This window comes from Abramis brama (assembly GCF_963993115.1).
Source record: "Abramis brama genome assembly, chromosome: 17".
Taxonomy (NCBI): domain Eukaryota; kingdom Metazoa; phylum Chordata; class Actinopteri; order Cypriniformes; family Leuciscidae; genus Abramis; species Abramis brama.
In genome coordinates this window covers 22,518,957-22,545,637 of record NC_139979.1, presented here as the reverse complement: position 1 = coordinate 22,545,637, position 26,681 = coordinate 22,518,957, and the positions used below count along the sequence as shown (strand labels likewise).

Here is a 26,681-nt window from a genome sequence, read left to right as displayed (position 1 = left end):
GTCAGAGCGTTTACATTGTTCTCTGTTATTAATTATCCTATAAATTTCTTGTTTGTAGAGCCTATAAAGAGCATATAAAATGTGGATAGGAAAAAGTAATTCGTCGAAAAAAATAACTTTTTTATGAACACTGATGAACGCGCACCATAGCAGAAATCATTGATGGCAACTGAGAACTATAGCCTACAAAAACAGGTTTTTTGCACCCCCATCTTTAAATCTTATGAGAAACAAAGTTCGTATCTTTCTATCAGTTCTTCATTTTTTCATATGACCTTATAGGCTAACCCAGATTGTCCGCTATAAGGGCAAAAGTCACCGTTTTCCTTTGCACGCCCACATTTTTCGTGCAGTATTGCCTTAAGGACAAGGCGTGTCCAGGTAGCACACCGCGCTATATAACATCATGTCACATGCGTCTTCTTTACCTTCATATTGTGTGTCCGCTTGGAACATTTGCGATCACCACATGGGGTAAGCCAAAAAAATATAAAAATATAAAAATGATTTATATATTAATGACTTGTTTGCGTAGGCCTTCTTAGTCTGTGCTTTCTGGTAAATATTACAAACCATCAAAATATTATATTTTCTATATAGAAATGTGACTATGGGTGACAGTTTTTTTTGTGTAGTTTTAAAAAAAATTTAGGCTATTTTATTTGATCCATTTCCGATCATAGCATGTCAAATTTTAATTGTAGCCTACTGTGCCCTATAACTGGTTAGGTAACGTGGAGGCGGGATGAATGATGACTTATGTAATAACACCAACATGCTAGATAATAAGAGTAAAGAAAAAGTATTTACTGAGTATTGAGTAATGAGTATTTAGTAGGTCCTGTAGCCTATTTATAAGAATATATGAGTGCAATAATATAATTTTCCTGTAATAAATCTGTTATTTGCACCATTACCATTTTTTTCATCCTCTCTCTGCATTGAATAAAAGACATTATTACATTTCTGAAAATAGGTTCTTCAGTTTTTTTGTTGTTTTTTTGCTATATAGGCTACGCTTCTTGTGTTGCCTTTAAGGTTCTTTGCACTCTCAGAAAAAAGGGTTCAATGGGGTTCTATATAGAACCACAGGGTTCTTGAGTCAATTTTATAGAACACTTTATGCCAAAAAGGTTCTATATGTAAGTAGAAATGTCATGATTACATAATACTTTTGTGTTTAACTAAACAAAATCAATTAATTAAAACTAAATCCATAAAATGATTCCATGGGAATCCACTTGACAGAACCATTTTAGGTTCTATATAATCTTTTCTTCTAAGAGTGTGGAGATTTAAAAACCTTTAGATTCTTCAGATGAGGTTTTGATTTTGAGGTTCTTAAAGCAACAGTAGAATGATTGTTTAAAATATATATATATATATATATTTTAAAAGATTGTAATTGTAAACTTTATTTTTTTAAATGTGTACCTCCTTATGAACCAGACTGTTCTCTCTATCTAGCAACACAAACACAGTGCTATCACAATGAAAGAAGAGCCAAACGGTCAATCGACAGACCCTCCACCTTACTTGCATGGTGTGTTCTCTGTATTCACCACACACTTATATTTACATTAATTAAGTTGGCAAACACTTTTTTCCATAGCGACTTACAATTGTGAAAACCTCACTTGTTATAAGAGCCAACGATATTTGTAGTAAGCAATGTCAGTACTAATATTATATCTACATAGTCTAATTTGTAAAGTGCTGGATCATTTAGAATTAATTATTTAGATTCTGCAGACACCTTAGACTTGCCCCACCCGTTCCTTAAGTAAACATAAACCCCTTTTCTGCAGAGGTGATACCTGAGGGCTTCGTCAACCTAGCTTACACCCAGGATGAGAAACCTCAGGAAGACACACCAAAGGAGGAGTCCTCTGCCAAATCAAAGGGCAAAGGCCTGTTCAGGTAGAAACAGATTTTTTATTTTTTTTTGTGAGAAAGCATTTGTCTAAAAAAGAAAAACTGGGCGTATTTGATTTGCATTGGGTTTTGTAATTTGTCTTTGCAAGTAGATTAATTGATAAAATAAAGAAACATGAATTTAATCAGATCCAGGGGCAAAAATTCCACAAAAAGTGTCAAAATATCAGCGATATTTACAACATTCTTAAAGGGATAGTTGATTTACTCACCCTCAAGTCATCCTAGGTGTATATTACATTCTTCTTTCAGTCGGAGTTGTATTAAAATATTTCCTGGCTCTTCCAAGATTTATAATGGCAGTGAATGGCCGTTTCTGTTTTGAAGTCCATAAAAGTGCATCCATCCATGATAAAAGTGCTCCACACTGCTCCGGGGGGTTAATAAAGGCCTTCTGAAGCGAAGCGATGCGTTTGTGTTTATTTAAATATCCATATTTAAAACTTTATAAAGTAAAATAACTTTTTAAACGTTTACGCTTCAGAAGGCTGGACATTTTTTAATATAACTCCGATTGTATTTGTCTGAAAGAAGAATGTCATATGCACCTAGGATGACTTGAGGGTGAGACAGGCCAGAAATCACCAGATTTTATTATAATTTATTTATTAATATTTATTTTATTATTTTTTGAGAATTTATTGTCATATGCATGTGTTACACAAAAGAAAAGCTTGCTTTGCATCAGTTAAAAGAAACCTGCCCAATATGTAATTACAAAATTTACAATAAAAAGTCAAATATAAGTATAAATCAGATGCAGCATGAATGATAATGATGTGTCATTACACTGTCTATATATATATATATATATATATATATATATATATATATATATATATATATATATATACATACATATATACATATATACACACACACACATATATATATGTGTGTGTATATAATATATGTATATATGTATGTATATATGTCCTTGTTCAAGATTTGTACTGTATTAGTAAAAGAGTATCGTGTAGTATGCATAAGTCTATAAAAACTATATTTAGCCTGAGGACACCGCCTATAAGGATTAAACTGTCCTTTAGTTAAGTTGTTTTAATTTTTCATACTTTGATACCATCTACTGGGCGACAGAAGCATAAAGACACCATACATGGGCACAATTATCAATTCTTCAGTAATTGGAGGAGGAGCACCAGTGATTTTCTCTGCACTCCTTATAAGTCTTGGCAATTATTTTTGGTCCTCTAATGCTGTTTCCACACCACACAGACAAGCTTGTTAACATGCTTTCAATAGTACACTTATAGAAGTTCATAAGGATTTTAGATGGCATATTGAACTTCATCAGTTTTCTAAGGAAGTATTGCTGTTGTGCCTTCTTGACCATTTGAGTGCTATTAAATGTCCAATAGTAATGGTAAAATAACAAAAATAAATCTAAATCTAAAAAGTTTTTTATAAGCGTTCTTTGGTATGTTCAAGAAAAGTTTGTGCTTGTGTTGTATCCTTCTAATTTCTCTTTGCCATTGTCGCCAGCTTCCTTTTTTATGTCAGTATTCTCTGTGAAACCAAAGTATTTAAATACATTTGAATTGAATTAAATACATCTAACAGTCAGATAATATTTTAATCAGTTCTTTTGGCGATAGTACAATGACAAATGACAATTATGTAAAAAAACATGATGTCCAGGCCATTATTTTACTCACATACTGTAGTATAAATTGGTCTTTAAAAAACAACGGCTCTCATATTTTAGGAAGGAGGCATCAAGTTTGCAAACCCATGGTCTAACATTTTATTTCATATATTTTCAAAATATTCTATTCTATTCTATTCTATTCTATTCTATTCTATTCTATTCTATTCTGTTTATGGTTTAGACACAGTATTGACTGTATTAATTAATTCAGTTAAAGTATTTGACATAAATGGATGACTATGCCCCTCAATATGGCTTTTTATAAAGGTAAAAAATGCCCTATAGGTGCTGTAAAACTAGAGGGCTTTTTCTCATTTGTACTATTTCTTGTTCTGTTTAAATAGCAAAAAGGAAAAAAAGCCCAAAACGAAGAAAGAGCCGGTGAAAACAGTTGGATTTTTTCAGCTGGTAAGAATGTGCATCTCTTCTGCATCACATAATTCATTTGTAGCTTTTGTAAGCAGTGATGTAACATGCGATGATACACCTGAGGGCAGAAGTCAAGCGTTTGACTCACATGTTTGTCGTTGGCTTGCAGTTTCGGTATGCCACCTGTCCGGAGGTTCTGCTAATGCTGATCGGCCTGCTGTGCGCAGCTGCACATGGCGTTGCGTTGCCTCTCATGTGCGTGGTGTTCGGACAAATGACTGACAGCTTTGTGATGAGTGGGCAGCAATATAATATGACAGGTAGCCTATATTTAATAGTACAACACCCGTAGTTTTGAAAAATAAGGAAACATCCATGTGAACTAATCACATAAGTCCTTCTCAAATATCTGAAAGTCTGTCAGTACTGGACTGACTTGAGTTGCTAATGTAAACTTTACCCTTAGTGTTACAGTTCAGCAATTATTTCATAAATATTTACTTAAATGAGGTGGTCTGGAACTACTGGTTTCAAGAAATGCTTCTGCTAAATGTTTGCAGGCAACTCTACTGGAAACTTCACCCTCACCGTCCCCAACACAACGTGTTTGGCAGGTTCCCCTGAAATAGGCATTGAAGATAAAATGACAAGGTGAGGAGCCGTCTGGTGTCAGATTCATTGTCATTTAGTTGACTCATTAATAATTTACAGAAGGTTCTTAATTATTTTTAACATCGGTCCCTAAGTTTTGACTGTCCGAATCTTCTACCTTTGGTTCATTTCTTAACGTAAGCCGGTGGTTTGTTTACACAGATATGCTTATTACTTTGTTGCAATCGGTGCTGCGGTTTTGCTCCTGGGAACATTCCAGGTAATGCTTTTCCTGCTAACTGCTGCGAAGCAAACAAAGAGGATCCGGGAGAAGTACTTTCATGCCATCCTCCACCAGCAGATGTCATGGTTCGACACGCATCCGATTGGAGAGCTGAACATTAGACTTACAGAGTAAGTGAATTGCAACCTGTTCCAGACTCTTGTTTCTGTCACCTGATATGTTCTTGGGTTACATTTCAGGTGTTTAATCTGGTGTATGGATCTCCTTTTTCCCCTCTCAACGCAGTGATATAAACACAATCAACGATGGCCTCGGGGACAAGATCTGTGTGTTTGTCCAGTTCTTCTGCACATTTCTTACTGGTTTCATCATTGGTTTTATCTACGGTTGGAAGCTGACGCTGGTCATTCTTGCCGTCAGTCCCCTCTTAGCAGGATCGGCTGCTGTTTGGTCTAAAGTATGTATAAAGCTCCTTGTTTTTGTTTTGTTTTTTGTTTTTTTATCAAATGGTTTCATGAATAAACCTATACACAATGTATATTATACCCTACACAATATATTGTATACAAACTTTATGATATATACATATATCCTTGTGTGTGTGTGTGTGTGTGTGTGTGTGTGTGTATATATATATATATATATATATATATATGTATGTATATATGTATATATATGTATGTGTGTGTGTGTGTGTGTGTGTGTCATAATAATTTGGTTTGGCTTCAGTACACCACTAACATACTGTATATATGTTAGTACACACAAACTAAACATAAAATGGCCTTTTCTACTTTTTTAAAACAGTGGTTTACTGAAAAAATTGTGTCTCTGTCTTTAAATACATTCAATTATAATTAAACTTTTCTTAAAGCTGCAGTTCGTAACTTTTTTGGGTAAAAAATTTTTTTGAGCAAGTACATAACCAGCCAGTGTTCAAAACTATCTGCTTGCCTTAGCTCGATTCAAAACGGTAAGCTAGTAATAATGTTTTTAATTCCAGTGGTACTTGTCGATTTCCGTGGGAAATTCGAGCATGTCATTACGTCACATCTGTACACATAAAGAAGGTGTCTCGACTAGTAGGCTATATTGCGTGTGAGGATGTTGGAGGTGGAGATTTATAGCCTTTTCTCACAGTACTTGATATAATTAAACTTAGCAATTTGATGGCGGATCCAGAAAGGTTCAAACGACAATCACCAGTAACAACTGGAGATTCACCCGTTGTAAAATGCAAAAGACTTCGGACTTCGGAGTGGCTACAGAAAAAAAGAGACTGCAACCGGGCCCATGCGAAAACAAGGATAAATATCAGAAAGGCATTAAATGTAGTCATGCAATGCTGATGTTGTTAACATTATCAATTTGAGAACAAAGTATAATTTGCATGGTTTGACGTGATCTGATAAGCGATCGTTAAAGGTTGTATCAGCGATTTCAGGCCCAAACATAAATGATCACATTCATCTTATCTTTCCTAACGATCCGCTAGCTGCCCGCCCCATAAGCAGGTCGTCAAAAAAACGCGTCTCTGTAGGCAGCCTAGGCTCTGAGATCTGCACACAAAAACAGTTGGTTTCACCAACACTCAAAACCAAAATAAATAGTGTTCCAACCAATCACCGACAGGGGTGGCTGTTGTGAGGTTTTCGCGTGCAGCCGTCATAGGCAGCCGTGCACGAGCGCAAAACCTCACAACACCCACCCCTGTCGGTTTTTGACGACCAGCTTATGGGTCGGGCAGCTAGCGGATCGTTAGGAAAGATTAGATGAATGTGATCATTTATGTTTGGGCCTGAAATCGCTGATACAACCTTTAATCAGCGTGATTTACTGCAATGCTTTTTTTCCCTTAGTTGGTCAGAACAAAAGTGGATGTTACTTACTTGTTCAGATGACATTTTCCGGTGAAAATTCTTATGTTGGTCATACTTCCAAAAAGTAGAATCTGTGATTCCGAATGACAGTATCCACACCGGCGCGGCGACTGACAGCCGCACATTCTCCTCAAAACATTGGATTCATCCGCGACTTTCATCGGATTCATCTATGACGTGCCGAGGCACAACCCACGTAAAGTTGATAATTCCACGAATAACTGCAATTGCAGATTTCGAACAGAGATGGCGACAAAGAGGAAAAACTACGGACTGCAGCTTTAAGGATAAACTAAATCTCTGAAAATGCTGTAAACTAGTGAGCCCTTGCACATTAGGTTACAATTAACAACAGAGGCCAAACTATTGAATTCAGTTGCTGTTTATTTTTAGATATAATAATCAACGATCAAATAACAAATTGTATGCAAACATGTAAATTGCACATACAACAGTTTTTGCATTAACTTCTCAATCTAATTCTAAAATTATGTTTCTACTCCAATTCATTGATGAAATACGTAATCATTTATTTTACACAGTGGCTGTCATAACTTGTTTTCATGACAGACTTAATTAAACATAGGCCTACATTAAATAAGATAATAGATAATGAATATTTATGTTAAAATAGTGCATAGCTATTTTATGCGAAATTCTCCTCTCCAGGGGTGCGTTTCCCGAAAGCATCGTTGGCCAACTATGGTCGCAAGTTCATCGCAATGTCCATTGAACTCTATTGGTAACGAGGGAACTTGCGACCATAGTTGGCTAACGATGCTTTCGGAAAACGCACCCCAGTTCGTTTCTCTGTGTGTGTGGATACTGAATGACTCACCTGACATGTAATGCTACTTGACATCTTGTTTACAAGCTGTGTTGTTGATGTCTTTCCGCGTTTGAAACACTGATTGAGCGATTACACGAGATATGATCAGTAAGGTATAGCCTACTGTATCTTTCAACATACTTTCAGATGTTCATTCATGTCTATTTTGATCGCATTCACTCGCGCTCCGTTCTGCCGCTTGAACTGACTGATGAGGCGCCTATATAGCGATCTGTCGCGCGCCCCACAGCAAAGAGCAAACAGCATTGTTTCAATTTCGTGATCAAATTGACAGAATTTGAAAGATGATACTTTGTTTCTTACCGAAAGTAACAAAACACGGAGAGTATTGCTAGTATTGGTGGTTAATGGATGTTAAAATGGTTAATAGGCTAACGCTGTAGGCCTATATCGTGTGCACGTACCACCGAAGCGAAAGACACGTGGGCTACCGAAAATTGTCGTGTAGGCTATAATATTTTATTTCAATAATTCATATTTTATAAATGTAATTATTTGATTTGGCTTCAGTACAAATACAAATGTAGGCCTATACCTATCAAGTTAAAGGGATAGTTCACCCAAAAATGAAACTTTTTGAGTGAAATATCCCAAGTTGTAGAGCCCAAAATAATATCTTACTTTTATGTCATATCTTACTGAATCTGTTTTCCTACAGATTCTTGCCACCTTGACCAGTAAGGAGCTTTCAGCGTATGCTAAAGCAGGAGCAGTAGCTGAAGAGATTCTGGTCGCTATCAGGACTGTTGTGGCTTTTAATGGACAGAAGAAAGCAGTGGAAAAGTGAGCACATTCTGTACCTTTCACTCACCAAAGTTCACAACAAATTTGTCACTTAAATGTGAGAGATAAGATTGGGTCTTTTAAAATGTGAAGAATGCGACCAAACTGTTTTGAGTGTGTGTGTACAGAGTGACAGTTTTCTGTGACAAACTATTTTCTGTATTTTAGGTATGAGAAAAACTTGGTGGATGCAAAGAACTTTGGGGTAAAGAAAGCTATAACCACTAATGTGGCCATGGGGTTTACACAGTTTGTTATATTTGGCACCTATGCACTGGCATTTTGGTATGGAACAAAACTGTCTGTGGACGAACCAGAGAATTACACCATCGGAAGGGTCATCACTGTAAGTTTTTTAAGACTTTATCTGTTTCTGAATAAAGATACAGCAGGAGACACTTTTTTAATAACCTCTAACTTTGTTACTTTTCAGGTTTTCTTCTCTGTGATGATTGGCTCATTCTCTTTAGGTCAGGGAGCTCCAAACCTGGAGAGCATCGCCAAGGCCCGGGGTGCGGCCTATGAGGTCTACAAAACAATTGACATGGTACAAACTTTCAGTCTGTGTTCATTCTTCATAATAAAGTTATTTTTTATTATATGTATGACCATATTGTTATTCTGGATGACTGTTGCAGCCTCGTCCCATTGACAGCAGTTCAAAAGAAGGTCACAAACTAGACCATGTGAAAGGAGATATTGAATTCAAGAACATCAACTTCAGCTATCCCTCCAGAAAAGATGTGAAGGTACAGCAGCAAATTTTCCCTCCTGTTAGGAATTGTATCATTCATACTGTACATATTATGTCTGTTGAAATTATTAGGGATGCAATGAGATTATCTTTATGATTATTTTTGGATTAATTCAAATTAGTGATTTTATAATTATGTTATGGCTGATAACCAATAAATGGCTTTATTAAAATTAGATATTATTTTTGTCTACATAAAAATAAAATGTTAGAGCTCAAAATTGATCATTTAAATAGTAAAAGATAAGTAGGAAATTGGATATTCATTTTGAGATTTGCTAAAGATTTACTTCTTTTAATAATTTTGCTAACACTTTAGTTTAGGGTCCAATCCTCACAACTAACTAGTTTCTTATTAGCATGTATATTACTAGGATATTGGCTATATATTAGTACTTATAAAGCACATATTAATGCCTTATTCTGCATGACCATATTCTACATCCCATAATCCTAACCAATACCTAAACGTAACAACTACCAAACTATTAATAAGCAGTAATTAGGGGTTAACTGAGGAAAAAGTAATAGTTAATAGGTACTTCATAGTAAGAATTGGACCATAAACTAAAGTGTGACCATCATTGTTTTCTATCGACCAATACTGATACATTTTTTGTCTGTAAAATTGGCGTATTATCGATATGGTGATGATATATATATTGTGATGAAATGGTGACATTCTGATGACTGATACAATGTGTCCCATCGCAGATTCTACAGGGAATGAATCTGAAAGTGCCTCATGGAAAGACCATTGCTTTGGTTGGAGCCAGTGGCTGTGGGAAAAGCACAACAATTCAGCTTCTGCAGCGGTTCTATGACCCGGATTCAGGAGAGGTAACACTGATATGCCCAAAGAATCTTCTAATGAGCAACCATAAATCATTTCCTTCAATACTTCACGTCACTCAAAATATGTTGTCATTCAGTTTACTACCGATCTTTTTTGAGGAGTGAAGAACTGAGTAGTTTATGAAATGTGTGCGGTTGTGCAGGTGACTCTGGATGGTCATGATATCCGTTCTCTAAATGTGTGCTGGCTGAGGGAGAACATGGGTATCGTGAGTCAGGAGCCTGTTCTTTTCGGAACCACCATCGCAGAGAATATACGCTACGGCAGAGAAGACGCCACTGACGAGGATATTGAACGAGCCATTAGAGAGGCCAATGCCTACGATTTCATTTCCAAACTACCAGATGTGAGTAGTGTCAAATTTTATTTAAAAGGTTTTGACTCGGTTCTACCCCTAAAGTTATTGAATATTGCAGAACCAAAGATTTCATTATGATGTCAATAAATTACAGTGTCTAAGAAATGGAAATGCACAATATATCAGCACCATATTTGTTAATATAAAAAAATGATATGGATGTTTATTTTTGCATACACATTTCCCCTACTTTTACATTTAGATGACCTTTTCCATCATCTAATGCTCCCTCAAAGTTAATCTTTACTTATAATAATAAGTTAATAACACATATAATCTACAAATGTACATTTGTCATATGCCTACATTTAGTGTTTACTTTTTTAAAATTTAGACAAAATAGACTTATAGTATCGGCCATGTCAAGTTTAGACTTACAGTCAGCATTAGTTGCTTCTACATCAGTGTTATTCACCGGTCATTTCCCTCTGATTTATGGGTAGGGTTAGGTTTACAGGTAGGGATAGGGTTGGGACTACATTTTCCGACAGGAATGTTGTTCCAGGACACAACAAAATGTGTTGATCCAGGAACATGTCTTACTTGGCAAAATCACGGTGACCTCTTAGAGATGTAGACCAGAATTTTAAATGGGTGGATCTCTATTTACAAATGAGCATTTTTAGACTGTATGTGTACTACACTAGTTGTGTTTAGACTGAAAAGGGGTTAAATGTTTTAAAAAAAATTTTTCTCTGAGATAGAAGCTAAACACTATGGTTGGCGAGAGGGGGGCTCAACTCAGCGGGGGCCAAAAGCAGAGGATCGCTATTGCTCGAGCTCTCGTCAAAAACCCCAAAATCCTCCTGCTGGACGAAGCCACATCAGCCCTGGACACACAGAGCGAGTCCATCGTTCAGGCAGCTTTAGACAAGGTAATGCAAAACAGTTCTCTCTGTGACATGCAGGAAGGACATTTGCATGAGTACTAGAAAATATATAGTTACAGTTGCAGTTGCGAATATGAATATCTTTTATTACAGTTTTTGGTATTGGTAACACTTTATTTTACATTTTACATATGTTACATGTACTTACCATAGTAAAAAGAGTAAATTATGCATAATTACATGCAACTAACCCTAAACCAAATCCTAATCCTACCTTAAATCTATAGTAAGTACATGTAGTTAATTAATATTACTCAGTACTTAAATGCATCATTACACTGTCACCTTGAAATAAAGTGTAACCCAAAGTTATAACCAACAAAACTGCAACACTGCGGTAAACAAGCAATAAATAATTGTGTGTGTTGTTTCTTAGGCCAGAGCAGGACGCACTACCATTGTGATTGCACACCGCCTGTCAACTATTCGTTCAGCAGATATAATTGCAGGATTCAACGACGGCAAAGTGGTGGAACAGGGCAGTCACAGAGAACTCATGGCCAAAAAAGGAGTGTACTATTCTCTCGTAATGCAACAGGTACATGTACGTCTCTCTACATGGGAGCTATCTGATAGTGGGACAGGACAGAACTGACTTTATGAATTTCTCTGCAGTTGTTGCCTAAATCTTACTCTTTTATTTTGCTTGCTAAACTAGAAACCATGAAATTAATCACCTTTTTTATTCTATTGACAGCCGGTATTTTTAACAGTAATACCAGTAAGAAATAATACACTTTTTTATTATTTATATTACATGAAAGGTTTATACATCTTATAATATTCTTATAGTTAGTAGAAAAAAATTATTAACAAATATTAATTATATATTTATTTAATAATTATATATGATTATAATATAAAATGATATAAGATGTAACTACCTTTCAGAAGTTTGTGGTCAGTAATTTTTTTTAATGTTTTTTTTAAGTCTCTTCTGCTCACCGAGGCTGCATTTATTTGATCAAAAACACTGTCAAAACAGGAATATTGTGAAGTAATTTGGCAGTTTAAAAATTCAAAATTTTACATTTTCAGCAGCCATTACTCCAGTTTTAAGTGTCACATGATCCTTCAGAAAGCTGCTTAATATTTTGGAATAATTTTTTTCTTCAGGATTCTCTGATGAATAGACAGTTGTAAACCAGCAATTATTTGAAATAGAAACCTTTGGTAACATTATGAATGTCTTTACTTTCACTTTTGATCAATTTAATGCAACCTTTCTGAATACATTTTTACTTTCTTTAAAAAACATTTGTACAGATCCCAAACTTTTGAATAATATTGTGTGTGTGTGTGTGTGTGTGTGTATTGTTTGCAGTGCCATGACAGTATAAAAGTGTGTGTGTGTATTGTTTGCAGTGCCATGACAATATAAAAGACGATTATAATGGAAACAATATTCCCATTATAATATCACACTTAATATATAGCCTGTGCTACACAGTATACACAAGTCTTTATATGTAAAAAAAAATTGAAAGAAATTATCCCTGAAACCTCCCTGAATCCTTTACGGGAAGGTCTCTCACAAGAGAGCATCATATTTGGGTTTCTTTGGCATAAAGTTTTTTTTTCTATTCATTTACATTAACAGTCCTCAGATAGACCAAGTGATGATCTTGATGCCAATGAAGATGATATTCTGGATGTTTCTGAGGGAGACACCGGTGAGGAATTTTCTGACACAGAGACTCCCGAAGGAGGAGAGGAAATTAAAATGGAGAGTGGATCCCTTAGAAGAAGCTTAAGACGTGGCAGTCAGAGACGGTCCTCGAGAAAGAAGAAGAGCAAGAAATCCAAAAAAGACAAAAAGGTACATACTCCACAATCTCCACTGCTTTGATGCTATTGAGAGTTCATAAATGGAGTAATTGGATGAACCTAAAAATTCTCTTGTAGGAAACGGAAAACGTTCCAGAAATTCCTTTCACTAGAATTCTGGCTCTGAACAAGCCGGAATGGCCTTACCTGCTGGTGGGCATTCTGGCCAGCCTTGTGGGTGGAGCTGTTTATCCCTGTGTGGCCATTCTGTTTGCCAAAATTATTGGTGTGAGTGTCCTTTGTCTTTATTCATACATCTGAATAAAAATCTCTATTGTGTATATTTTTGCTTCCTTCTCATCTCCCCATGATTGTTTTAAAATAATTGACATAAAAATTGTGGATTGTACATTATATTAGTCCCGTAAGCACATAGCATTTATAATGATTTAACCATGATGTTCAATTCTAATATAACCTCGTCTTTTTTAGGTGTTTGCAGAGCTCGACCCTGACGTAAAGCGGCAGAAGACCATGATGTTCTCGCTCTTCTTTCTGCTAACAGGAGCAGTGGCCTTTATCACTTATTTCTTCCAGGTGAGGTTTTTGTTGGGTTATTAGTGGCGTTCGCTAGCATTTCCATTGCTTTATACTTGGGGTTAGTGGTTAGCTTAGTACTAAACTTAGGCATCCTTCATAATGGTATTAACCAACCAGAAAACCTAACAACCACCTAACCATTGTGAAGGCAATTTTTGCACAGGCACAAAATTTAGATCTAGTGTGTATATGGGTTCAGCAAGATTTTTTACAATGTTTTTGAAAGAAGTCTCTTATGCTCATCAAGGCTGCATTTATTGGATCTAAAATAGTTAAACAGTGTACACACACACACACCCACACACACACACACACACAGAGAGAGAGAGAGAGAGAGAGAGAGTAGTAGTCTGTGACAGAAAGTAGTCTTCGAGAATATATTCAAATGTAGTGTAGAATAAAAGCAAATTATTGTACTTTAAAACACTGTTGTCAAAATGATACTGTTTTACTATTTTAATATATATATATATATATATATATATATACACTTGTATGCATTTCTGTATGTAAGTTTCACATCTGTTGCTAGAGAGAGAGAGAGAGAGAGAGAGAGAGAGTAGTAGTCTGTGACAGAAAGTAGTCTTTGAGAATATATTCAAATGTAGTGTAGAATAAAAGCAAATTATTGTACTTTAAAACTCTGTTCTCAAAATGATACTGTTTTACTATTTTTATATATATATATATATATATATATATATATATATATATATATATATATATATATATATACACTTGTATGCATTTCTGTATGTAAGTTTCACATCTGTTGCTCTTTCCTCTTCTAGGGCTTCATGTTTGGTAAATCTGGGGAGCTTCTAACCATGAGGTTGAGAAGGCAGGCTTTCAACGCCATGATAAGACAGGTACGGCACATTTCCTGCATCTATCACTCATCACTATATAGTAGTAATGCAGTTGAGAGCTAATCTGGCAAAAAAACAAATGGCTATTGAAATGATGGGTGCTTCATCCTCAAGCCTGTTTCTCTTAACAGGAGATTGCCTGGTTTGATGACAACAACAATGCAGTGGGAGTCCTGACCACTAAATTAGCCACAGATGCGTCTCTGGTTAAAGGGGTGAGTGGAACACAGTCATTTGCCATCAGAACCAGTAATTAAGCTTTCACTGTGGATGCAGCCTGTGTTTTTGGCTCTGGTTCATTACATCCATCTCTTTAAACCGTTATAGGCCTGGCTGAATCTGTTTCTCAGTCGTATTTATGTGAGAGCTAATCCATTTGACTACAGCTTCTGGTATTAATAGTGCAACTTTATTTGAATCCACAGGTACACTGCCATTCTAAAGTTTAGGGTATTTATATATATATATATATATATATATATATATATATATATATAATTTTTTTTGTAATTTTTTTTAAAGAAGTCTTACCAAGGCTACATTTACTTGATCAAAGTTGTTTAAATATAATTTATTCCTGTGATGGAAAAGCTGAATTTTCAGCATCATTACTCCAGTCTTCAGTCTTCGGTGTCACATGATCCTTAATAAATCATTCTAATATGATGATTTGGTGCTCAAGAAGCATTTCTTTGGTTACACTTTATTTAATTGGTCCACTTTAGACATTCTACAAACTATAAGTAACTTGCTGTAAGAGTAAGAATGACAGTTAGTTGACATGTAGTTGCTTATAAGTTGATTGTAAGTTACTTCCAATCAACTTAAAAGCAACTACATGTCAACTAACTCTCACTAGAGTATTAGTAGGTTAGGTTTCGGGTTAGTAGAATAAGTTGAGTAGCTGCAAAGTTACTTATAGTCAGTAGAATGTGGACCATTGGAATAAAGTGTTACCATTTCTTCTTCTTATAAATGTTGAAAACAGATGTGCTGCTTTATATTTGCGTGGAAACCAGATTCTTTAATGAATAGAAAGAACATACGTTGTACAATAAGATCCAATATCCAAATAGCTTGTTTAGTTGTGTCTTTTTCTCATTTCTAGGCAGCAGGATCCAGATTAGGACTAGCCACAAACACTATCTGTGCTCTTGGCATCGCTGTCATTGTGGCGTTTATCCATAGCTGGCAGCTCACCTTGCTTATCCTTGCCTGTGTCCCCTTCCTCACGGGGGCAAATTTCATCCAGATGAGAGCCATGGCAGGACACACCAGCAAAGACCAGAGTGCACTGGAGATGTCTGGCAAGGTACGGTACTCTGGTCATTGACCCTTTTTTTGATTTTGTTTGAGAACAGTGTGATTCAGTTTATTCTGTAAATGATTACGTAAGATTAATTGGTTGCTGATGGTATCATTTCCAACTCTTCTGCTCAGATATCCACTGAAACCGTTGAGAACTTCAAGACGGTCGTCGCATTAACCCGTGAGGAGGTCTTCTTCCGAAAGTTTATTGGCAGCCTGCGCGAGCCATATAAGTAAATCATTTTTAAGACTAAAATACTAAGACCCCTTAATACAGGGGTTCCCTTTCGAGGGAACTCGCGATGCGTCAACGACGCTTTGGGAACGCCTCCGCGTGATTACGTCTGAAGCACGTATGTCAACTAGTCCAATAGGAAGAATGAGCGTCACGGGCGGGTGACGTCATGACCAGGAAAGGATAAAAGCACATCCGGTGCAACCAGTGTTAGCTTTTTTGCCTCAGCAAAGCGCTATATGTCAAAACTGTCTGTATATTTACTGTTTGTTTGTCACTATATATATATATATCACTATGGCGAAACAACTATTCAAGCAGTGTGTTCCTCCCTGCCCTCGTTTCCTTACGGGTGGGGATACACACGAGCTTTGTGTAGTTTGTTTGGGAGCGGAGCATGCTATGTCAGCCTTCGAGGGGGCTGACTGTCAGCATTGTGAGCTTCTCCCGCTCCGCATGCTCCGCTCCCGCTTGTCCATGTTTGACGAGAGTGGGCAGGCTCGCGAACCTCAGGGTGCTGGACCCGCCGCTGCCGAGGCAGCCCGGAGAAAGCAGACCTGGGGTTCGCAAATGGATCTCTCGGCGGGGTTGGAGACGGGCTCTGCCTTATCTCCTCCCTTACCCGGGGGATCCAGTGCTCTCTTGCCGGTGTCAGAAGCCCGCCCCGCGGTTTCTTCTGCCCAGGAAGAGAGCCCCATGCTTCAGTGCTCTAGCTCCGAGGAGGTAGATGTGCTGAGCATGGCCAGTGACACAAACACACGAGAAGAAAACACGCCATCTTCTTCTCCCGCACATGATGAGCTTGTAGAGGTGATTACACGCGCTGTTGAGAAATTACATATTGAATGGCCATCTGAGAAAAAAGACGCTCGCCCTAAAAGCAAACTTGACGAGCGTTTTTTTAATATCTAGTGTTTCATCTCCCTCGCGGGCACTTCCATTTTTTCCCGATCTGCATAGTGAGATAAGTAGATCGTGGAATAAACCATATTCGTCACGTCTCTTCAGTCCTCAAGTGCACACATATTCTGATATAAGGGGACTGAAGGAATATGGTTATGGGTCGATGCCGCCGGCAGAACAGACGCTCGCGAGCTATCTGTCTCCCGCGTCAGCATCGTCCCTGAAATCACCCGCGTTGCCCACTAAACCGTTAAAAAATACATCTGCATTAGTGGGCAAAGCTTATACAGCAGCTGGTCAAGCTGGAGCCTGCCTGCACACCATGGCAGTGCTTCAGGCTTATCAGGCGGATTTATTAGGGGATATTGACAAGAGTGAGGGGGTCAGTCCCGACGATATTCGAGAGCTTCGTCGGGCAACAGATCTTTCTCTCAGAGCTACGAAAGAGACCGCTCGTGCTATTGGGCGGTCTATGGCAGCCCTTGTAGCTACTGAGAGACATTTATGGCTTAATCTAGCTGAGATTAAAGACAAAGATCGTGCTTTTTTATTAGATGCACCACTCTCACCATCTGGTCTTTTTGGCGATGCTGTCAATACGGTTGTTGAACGTTTTCAAGAAACAAAGAAGCAATCTGAGGCATTTAAAAAATTCATCCCTCGTAAAGTCAAAGCCCCTGAGGATGCTGGGCGTGAGCTTCCTCAAACTAGCACTTCAAAATTTTCTCGTGCACAGCAAAAGGAGAGTGTCGCGTCTCGGGCTCCCCCTTTAAAACCTTGGGGGCCGAGCCGTCATTCTCAGCCGAAATCTTCTAAGTCTAAGCCGGATCTGAGGACCGTTCTTATGGCTAAGAAGGCTTCGGCTCAAAAGAGGTCCTGACGCCCTCAGTGTCAGACCATTGAGGACAGCCCCTACCGGGGTGGAACGGTGTTCACCTCTTTTTACGGTGCCCGTTCCATTTCGGGGTCCTCAGGAAGCCGTTCTGCCAACCCTGCCACCCTTGGTGCTTCAGGGCGCAGCGGTTTCCAGCGAGTTCCTGACCCGGCGTCAACTCGACATTGCGTCAGACTCGCGCCCTCTGAGGGGGGTTCAAAGACAGTCACTTCGGTTGTTTCCTGCCAGTATGCTTCAGGTCACCGAAGTAGCTGTTCCTTTAATACCAGAGGCCAGTCTCGAGAGACTGGTACCCTTAGTAGATTTTCTGACAGAGTGGAAGAATCTGACGAATATATCTCCTTGGGTCCTGCAAACAATAGAGAAAGGTTACCGAATTCAGTTTGGTTCTCCTCCGCCTCGCTTCAACGGGGTGCTACCTACGTTAGTACACCCCGAGCAGGCTCTGGTAATGGAGCAAGAAGTAGAATCTCTTTTAGCGAATGGAGCTATAGAGCAGGTGTACTCGCCCGACAGAGAATCGGGGTTTTACAGCCGATACTTCATTGTTCCGAAAAAGGATGGGGGGTTGCGTCCCATTTTAGATCTTCGTCTGTTGAATCGTGCAGTCATGAAACTCAAGTTCAAGATGCTCACACTCAAACAGATCGTGACTCAAATCAGATCCGAGGACTGGTTTGTCACGATAGATTTAAAGGACGCTTACTTCCATGTCTCCATCCTCCCTCAACACAGGAAGTTCCTGAGGTTTTCTTTCGGGGGCAAAGAATTCCAATATCGGGTGCTTCCATTTGGCCTGGCTCTATCACCCCGCACGTTCACGAAGTGCGTAGATGCAGCTCTGGCCCCGCTCAGGCTGCAGGGCATACGCATTCTGAACTACATCGACGACTGGCTTATTCTGGCGGAATCAGAGCAGTTAGCGGTTCGGCATCGAGATGTCGTCCTCGCTCACATGAAGAAATTGGGGTTGAGACTCAATACCAAGAAGAGTGTGCTATCTCCATTACAGAGAACCACTTTCCTTGGTGTGGTATGGGATTCAGTCACGATGCGGGCCACATTATCGCCCGTTCGTGTAGCTGCTATCCTCGTAGCCACGAAAGAGTTGAGGCTAGGCCAGTCACGCACTGTGAGACAGTTCGAGAGACTGTTGGGTCTCTTGGCAGCAGCGTCCAATGTGATCCCCTTTGGCCTGCTGTACATGAGACCTTTGCAGTGGTGGCTCAGGACCAGAGGGTTCTCCCCGAGGGGAAACCCACTTCGTATGATCAAGATCACGCGGCGGTGTCTCCGCGCCTTGGTTATATGGAGGAAACATTGGTTCCTGGCCCAGGGTCCGGTGTTGGGAGCTCTTTGCCATCGAGTTGCGATCTCGACAGATGCTTCCCTCACCGGCTGGGGAGCGGTAATGGAAGGCCGCTCAGCTCAGGGTCTGTGGAGGGGTCATCATCTTTTGTGGCACATAAATTGCCTGGAGATGATGGCTGTCTTCAATGCGTTGAAACATTTCCTTCCAGACCTGAGGGGCCATCATGTGCTTGTCCGCACAGACAACACATCGGTGGTCTCTTATATAAATCGTCAGGGGGGTCTGCGCTCGCGTCCACTCTGCAAACTGGCGCACCAGATCCTCCTGTGGTCTCTGGGCAAATTACGCTCTCTGAGGGCAGTGTATATACCAGGGGCTCAGAATATAGGAGCAGACTCCCTGTCGAGGCAGGGGCTGAGGCCAGGGGATTGGAGACTCCACCCCGAGGCGGTGGAGCTCATATGGGACTTTTACGGCCGTGCAGAAGTGGATCTTTTTGCGTCTCAGCATACGACGCATTGTCCACTTTGGTTCTCCCTCACTCAGCCAGCCCCCCTGGGGCTGGACGCTATGGTACAGACATGGCCGAGGCTACGTCTGTACGCCTTTCCCCCTGTTGCTCTGCTCCCAGGAGTTCTGGAGAGAGTCCGCCAGGACGGAATAAGTCTACTGCTTGTAGCGCCACGTTGGCCGAGCCGGTTTTGGTTTGCGGATCTAATTCATCTCCTCAACGGCCCTCCCTTGGAGATCCCGATCAGGAGAGACCTTCTGTCTCAGGCAGGGGGCACTATATTTCACCCCCGGCCAGAGGTTTGGAAACTATGGGTTTGGCCTCTGAGGGGGCCCAACTTATAGAGAGTGGTCTCTCAACCGAGGTTGTTGAGACCATTCTTAGCTCCAGAGCTCCAGCTACGAGGAAATTATACGCACTTAAGTGGAGAGTCTTCACTTCTTGGTGTCACCAGCATCAGTGGGATCCAGTTAACTGTTCAGTGAACACAGTACTTGAATTTCTCCAAGATCGCTTTGCATCAGGTTTATGTCCATCTACCTTAAAAGTCTACGTGGCGGCCATTGCAGCTTTCCACGCCCCGGTGGGTGGTACGTCATTGGGTCGAGACCCCCTGGTCATTCGTTTCCTTCGTGGCACCTTGAGGCTGAGGCCTGCATCTCGCACTAGGGTTCCGGCCTGGGACCTGGCTATTGTTCTAGAAGGTCTTTCAGGGGCGCCCTTTGAGCCCCTAGAGTTAGTTTCAGAGAAATTTCTGACATTTAAGACCATTTTTCTTCTAGCGATCTCGTCCCTAAAAAGAGTCGGAGACCTTCAGGCCCTTTCGGTTTCTCCCACTTGCCTTGAGTTTGCACCCGGGATGGTCAAGGCATTCTTATACCCTAAACAGGGATATGTCCCTAAGGTGCCAACCAATATTCCTAGGCCTATTGTGCTGCAGGCTTTCTGTCCTCCTCCTTTTACATCTTCGGACCAGGAAAAACTGAATCTTTTGTGTCCAGTGCGAGCACTCGACACTTATGTCCACAGGGCTTCCCCGTGGAGGAAATCTGATCAGTTATTTGTCTGCTTTGGGTCACCTAAGAAAGGTCTTCCGGCCTCTAAGCAAACAATTAGTAAGTGGATAGTTGAGGCTATTTCTCTTGCCTATGAGTCTTCTGGCCAGCCATGCCCTTTGGTGGTCAGAGCTCATTCTACTAGGGGTATGGCGGCTTCTAAAGCCTTATTATCTGGGGTTTCTCTTCAGGAGGTTTGTGATGCGGCAGGTTGGTCTTCTCCGCTCACATTCGTGAGGTTTTATAGCCTGGACCTGGATGCTGCCCCAGGTTCTCAGGTGCTTGGTACTTAAGTTGCCGACAGTTTTGATACAGGCAATTGTAAGTCTGGCGTGTTGGGTATTCTCGTTCCCAAAGCGTCGTTGACGCATCGCGAGTTCCCTCGAAAGGGAACGTCTCAGGTTACGACTGTAACCCTAGTTCCCTGAGAAGGGAACGAGACGATGCGTCGCCCGGCCATACTTCCTGCATCCCTGTTATCGACTTTGCTTCGGCTCTAGAAGCTAACACTGGTTGCACCGGATGTGCTTTTATCCTTTCCTGGTCATGACGTCACCCGCCCGTGACGCTCATTCTTCCTATTGGACTAGTTGACATACGTGCTTCAGACGTAATCACGCGGAGGCGTTCCCAAAGCGTCGTTGACGCATCGTCTCGTTCCCTTCTCAGGGAACTAGGGTTACAGTCGTAACCTGAGACGTTTTCAAACTGAAGTCCAGGGACCACAAGGCGGTGCTAGAGGGCAAAGATAAAATGTTTTACAAGCAGTGTTGTTTTACCCTAGTTTTATTCATATTTATAATTAATATTATTAATTTTAAGTTCTCATGTTAATTTTAGTTTCATTTTTAGTAATTTCGTTATGAGTTTTTATTTATTTCAAGTTAATAACTTTAGTGTTTCAACTTATTGCCAAGGCAACATTTCAAATAATCCCATTTTCAACTAATATTTATATTTTATTGTATTTCAGCTTTATTTCAATTAACAGAAATGCTTTAATAGATTTAGTTTTAGTTAACGATAATAATTGTGATAATAAGGTTAACTAAAAATTTTTAATTACATTTTTTTTTTGCAAATATTTGTGTGAAAATATACATGTATATTTAATAAATATTTACTTTATTTTAAAAATATTTTATATTTAATAAATATAAATAGATTTAATAGTTTGCTTTGACTTTATATCTGATTATTTAATTTTGAAAGTCTTAATATTTAACCCATGCATTATAAATTTGTATTTGTACATGAAAATATATAAATACACACACACACACATACATATATATAACAGGCTAGTAAAAATGACAAAAGCACAACAAAATTCCTGAAACATAAATACGGAAAATGGAAAACTGAAAATATAAAAATTTAAGCTGAAAATATGAAGATGATAGCTAATTCTAAATGTTAACAAATACAATAATTGACTAAAATAAATAAATGATACTAAAATAATACTGCTCACAAGAGTATCATTATTATATTTGTGGGTCATAGGCAAAAACAATTTTTTGAAATCTCAAAAATTACAAATGGCTAATTTTATGTGATGGCAAAACTTTGAAAATCCCTGCCTTAACAGACGCTCAGTTAACATCAAATCTGATTCAGCCAAATCTTACAGAAAGCAATATGTGATATTTCAGATCTAGCTTGTGTAAAGCGCCCATCTACGGAGTCACATTTGCCCTCGCACAAGCCATTCCTTACCTGGTCAATGCTGCAATCTTCCGCTTCGGAGCCTGGCTTATTGCACGCTGTTACACAGAATATGAAAATGTTTTCCTGTAAGTACAGTTTGTATGAAGGATTTATCAATGTTTTTTTGAAAATCTCATACACACTCTAGTCTATACCATGCTGATGTGTTGGTTCCTCTCCAGGGTATTTTCTGTGATTGTCTTTGCTGCAATGAACATTGGCCAGTCCTCATCATTCGCTCCTGACTTTGCCAAAGCCAAAGCAGCGGCTGGGCGGATCTTACTGCTGTTAGAGAAGAAACCAGCCATTGATATCTATGATGAGTCCGGAGACCGACCAGTGAGTGTGACATTTGGAGCTTGTAGCATGAAGCTCTCAGAAGAAATTAAATAAAAATGAAATAATATTCTTTGTCCTTTTTTCAGACAAATTTTTCAGGGCATGTTGAATTCCGAGATGTCCAATTCTCCTATCCAACCCGTCAGAATGTGAAAGTCCTGCAGGGCCTGAATGTATCAGTGTCTCAGGGACAGACTCTGGCCCTGGTGGGCAGCAGTGGCTGTGGGAAGAGCACCACCATTCAGCTTCTAGAACGTTTCTACGACCCTGCGGCAGGCCAAGTGGTGAGTTCACCGGGTGGTTTTTGTGTGCCTGAATGTCTAACCCATTATTTTGGGTCAAGTGATCAATTTACGCCTGATTTTGTTTTTGCATGTTGCACAGTTTGTAGACGGTAATGACACCAAAACTGTGAACCTGGCGTGGCTGCGCAATCAGATGGGGCTGGTGTCTCAGGAGCCCATCCTGTTTGACTGCACCATTGCTGAGAACATTCAGTATGGAGACAACAGCCGTGTCGTCACCCAGGAGGAGATCGAGGAAGCTGCGAAGAAGGCCAACATACATAATTTTATCCTTGGCCTTCCAGAGGTATGCATGATGTCTCCATTAATGTGTGTGTGTACACATTTAGCTTTACAAACAAGTACACTACAATTTATAGTAAAACGGTAATATTGAGAAATATTATTAATATTTAAAATAACTGTTTTATATTTTAATATATTTTAAAATGTAATTTATTCCTGTGATCAAAGCTGAATTTTCAGCATCATTACTCCAGTCTTCAGTGTCACATGATCCTTCAGAAATCATTCTAATATGATGATTTAGTGCTCAAGAAACATTAATTATCAATGTTGAAAACAGTTGTGCTGCTTAATATTTTTATGGACATTTTCTTTCAGGACTGTTTGAATAGAAATTTCAAAAGAACAGTATTTATAATATTATTATTACAACATTACGCATCTCTTTACTTTCACTTTTGATCAATTTAATGCATTCTTGCTGAACAAAAGTAATATATTTTTTTTTTTTAAATGAATGGTATATATTGATAACACTATTAAATAATTTTAGTTAACTTGAGCTTAAAATAAAAAAAAATACTTCTTAAGCATTTATTTATTTGAAATATTTCAACATTTACTAATACATTATTAAAAATCAAAGGTTGCATTTGTTAATATTGTTTAATAGACCCTAAACTAACATGAAATAACAATGAATGATTAATAAATTCTATAACAAATGTTTGTTAGTTAATTTTAGTTAATGCCAGTTAATGCAATGCTAGTTAATTTTACTGAATGCATTAACTAAAGTTAAATATTGGGACCTCATTGTAAAGTGTTACTATTATGTAAGGGATAAGGCTGAACGGGACCCCGACGCGAAGCGGAGCCTGAATGGGTTGTTATTCGCTATAACAACCGCCTCGCTATACATTATCCCGCTTATTACATGGCTACCTACAAAATAAATAAATAATTTGACACAAAATATTGATTTAAAAAGGAGTTTATTGATTTAAAAACGATTGTATTGCTTCCGCTAAAGAAAATAGTCCGTTCCGCGTCCATAGCAACGCTCTGTTTTTCATGGCAACGGTGTGTTATACTTCGCAGCGGTCAGTTATCAAGAAATAACAGACCGCATTCTACATTGAAATTCAACCAAGCCATGTAATAAATTATATTATATTATATTAAATTATGCTCAAGGCCATCAATAAAAACTGTTTTCATCATCTATATACATATGTAATATCCCTTCAGAAATACAACACTCGAGTTGGAGATAAAGGCGCTCAGCTGTCTGGAGGACAGAAGCAAAGGATAGCGATCGCTCGAGCTCTGGTGCGCAAGCCCAAAGTTCTGCTGCTGGACGAGGCCACATCAGCCCTCGACACAGAGAGCGAGAAGGTTTGTAACACATGAAAAGGCTGTCGCAAAAATATTTAAGAGTATGCCATCATCAAGTTCACTTGATTTGGTCAAAACTGTTCCCTTTTTGACGCTGTTCGGACAATATGAACTTCTGCCTTCAACCAGCAGATGGCACTTTTGCTAGTTTGAACTCGTGATTCTGTTGCTTTTAAGGAATGCCTTGAAAATCATAGATTTACACTTTACACAACCTGTCTTATCACATTTAGAAAAGGAAACAAAAGAAGATCAAACCTATGAATCAAGTCAAGAGATTTCATTTATAAAGTGCTGCTTTAAATATGCATTTACTATTATGTGCTCTTCATAGTAAATTTATGTGGACCAAAAAAAAAACTAAACAAACTTTAACGTTTTGTCCACTTCTTTCTTTCCTGCTATACAGATTGTGCAGAAGGCTCTCGATGACGCTCGGCTTGGCCGCACGTGTATCGTCATTGCCCACCGCTTGACCACCATTCAGAACGCTGACACGATTGTGGTGGTTCAGAACGGCAAGGTGACTGAGCAGGGAACACATGCCCAACTCATGAGCAAGCAAGGGGCCTACCATGCTCTGGTGAATGCACAAGTATCTGCTCACTAACTTCAACTCCCTTTGATTGAATCTAGTGTTTGTATAATCTAAAATGAAAGGCACAGATAAATAATTAAATGGTGCAGTTAATCTTGCATTTACATTTAAATTACAGTTAATGTCACAAAATGCTTCTGTTTTAGGATGTTGCGTGAGTTCATTTTAAGAAGCTTACTATCAATATCTGCACAATATTATTTGAAAAACAGCATTTAAATATTTAAACTCTTTGTTCTTTGTTGTTTGCTTTTTGTTACTTTGTTACAGCTCATTGAAAAGATACTATTCTTATATAAAACGAGAAAGATGTTGTATATCTATAGATTTATTTTTCTCAAATTTTATATACAGCTATTTTGTATTGTAAATGTTAAAAGTAGCCTAGTGTTCATTTATTGTACATAAAACAATGCACAGTAAAACTCCCTCGACACTTTTTCCCCAACGGGCAATTGCAACACTTTTACCCATGTTTTTTGCAGGTTGAATTGAGTTTGTACAGTAGGCATAAACCCTTTGAATGTGAATATTGGTTTTCTGCGCATTGCACAAGTGTTTTGTTCATGACCTCATCAGCGCGTGGGGGCGCTCGTGCTCGTGGTTTGAGCCTCCAGCATGTTGGACCTTTTCCCCACACCGGCTAACTTTATTATCTCTCGGAGTCGGACAGAAACGGCTACTTTATTCTTGTATTGTGTCTGATATGTACTGTTTATTGTTAAGATGATTTTTTTTCGATATTTTAATAAAAGGAATTATCAATAATTATCTACTGTCGTTCCTTCCTCTGATTTTTTTTTTCTTTTTCTTTTTTTTTTATGTAAGGAAATTATTTATAAAAAGTAAAACTATCTTGTTTAATGTAAACTCTTGTCTGGGTCAGACTGTTTTTACTTTTTGTGCATTTTTTCTTTTTCTTTGTACATTTTCATTTGTTCATACACAATTATGCGCTGATAATAAACTTTAGTTTATTTTCCAAAGACACTCAGAAAAACACAAAAATCCTACTGAATGGCTAGCCTACTAAATAACGCAATAATTTGTGTTATTTGGTTCTGAGATTTATAGAAAAAAACTCTAAGTAGGCTATATCTTCCGTGAAGTAACTAATAAAACAACCTAGGCTACACTGTAAAACAGTGATCAGCTGACTTAAAGAAATTGAGGAAACCCGTTGCCTTAAAACTATTTAGTAAATAAACTTCATGCTTAATAAAAAAAATAAGTAGGCTAATGTGGAATTGTCAAGTTCACATAACGTATTTTTTTTTCAATTAAGCATTAAATGTATTTATTTAATTTTAAGGCAACGGGTTTACTATACCCTATATTTTTACATGCCACAGACTTTAATATTAAATTATATCAGAAACACAGGTTTACGTTTATTGTATATTCTTAGGAAGGAATGTGTAAGTTACAATTAAATATGTGCTAAATAGTAAACGTCAATTTACTAAAGTTGC

General features: G+C 38.5%; 1 protein-coding gene across 1 annotated transcript; it reads left to right on the top strand.

Annotated features, from left to right (window-relative positions):
• The first annotated feature begins 432 nt into the window (after positions 1-432).
• abcb5 (ATP-binding cassette, sub-family B (MDR/TAP), member 5) lies at positions 433-25,977 on the top strand. The gene is made up of 29 exons (XM_084089812.1): positions 433-474; positions 1,468-1,543; positions 1,809-1,920; positions 3,949-4,012; positions 4,143-4,293; positions 4,534-4,624; positions 4,787-4,978; positions 5,094-5,265; positions 8,197-8,321; positions 8,490-8,667; positions 8,755-8,868; positions 8,960-9,070; positions 9,790-9,915; positions 10,074-10,277; positions 10,994-11,164; positions 11,556-11,717; positions 12,780-12,998; positions 13,085-13,234; positions 13,439-13,543; positions 14,338-14,415; positions 14,547-14,630; positions 15,524-15,727; positions 15,856-15,956; positions 22,290-22,430; positions 22,527-22,683; positions 22,770-22,967; positions 23,068-23,274; positions 24,465-24,611; positions 25,021-25,977. The coding sequence occupies exons 2-29, from the start codon at positions 1,492-1,494 to the stop codon at positions 25,219-25,221; spliced, it is 4,017 nt and encodes a 1,338-aa protein (XP_083945938.1). The 5' UTR covers positions 433-474; positions 1,468-1,491; the 3' UTR covers positions 25,222-25,977.
• The last annotated feature ends 704 nt before the right edge of the window (positions 25,978-26,681 follow it).

Excerpts from the sequence above, each read along its gene's own strand:
- abcb5 (XM_084089812.1), top strand. The coding sequence starts at position 1,492 with ATGAAAGAAGAGCCAAACGGTCAATCGACAGACCCTCCACCTTACTTG. Across the intron at positions 1,544-1,808 it reads CCCTCCACCTTACTTGCATG|AGGTGATACCTGAGGGCTTC; the intron begins GTGTGTTCTCTG and ends CCTTTTCTGCAG. Across the intron at positions 8,668-8,754 it reads CCATCGGAAGGGTCATCACT|GTTTTCTTCTCTGTGATGAT; the intron begins GTAAGTTTTTTA and ends GTTACTTTTCAG.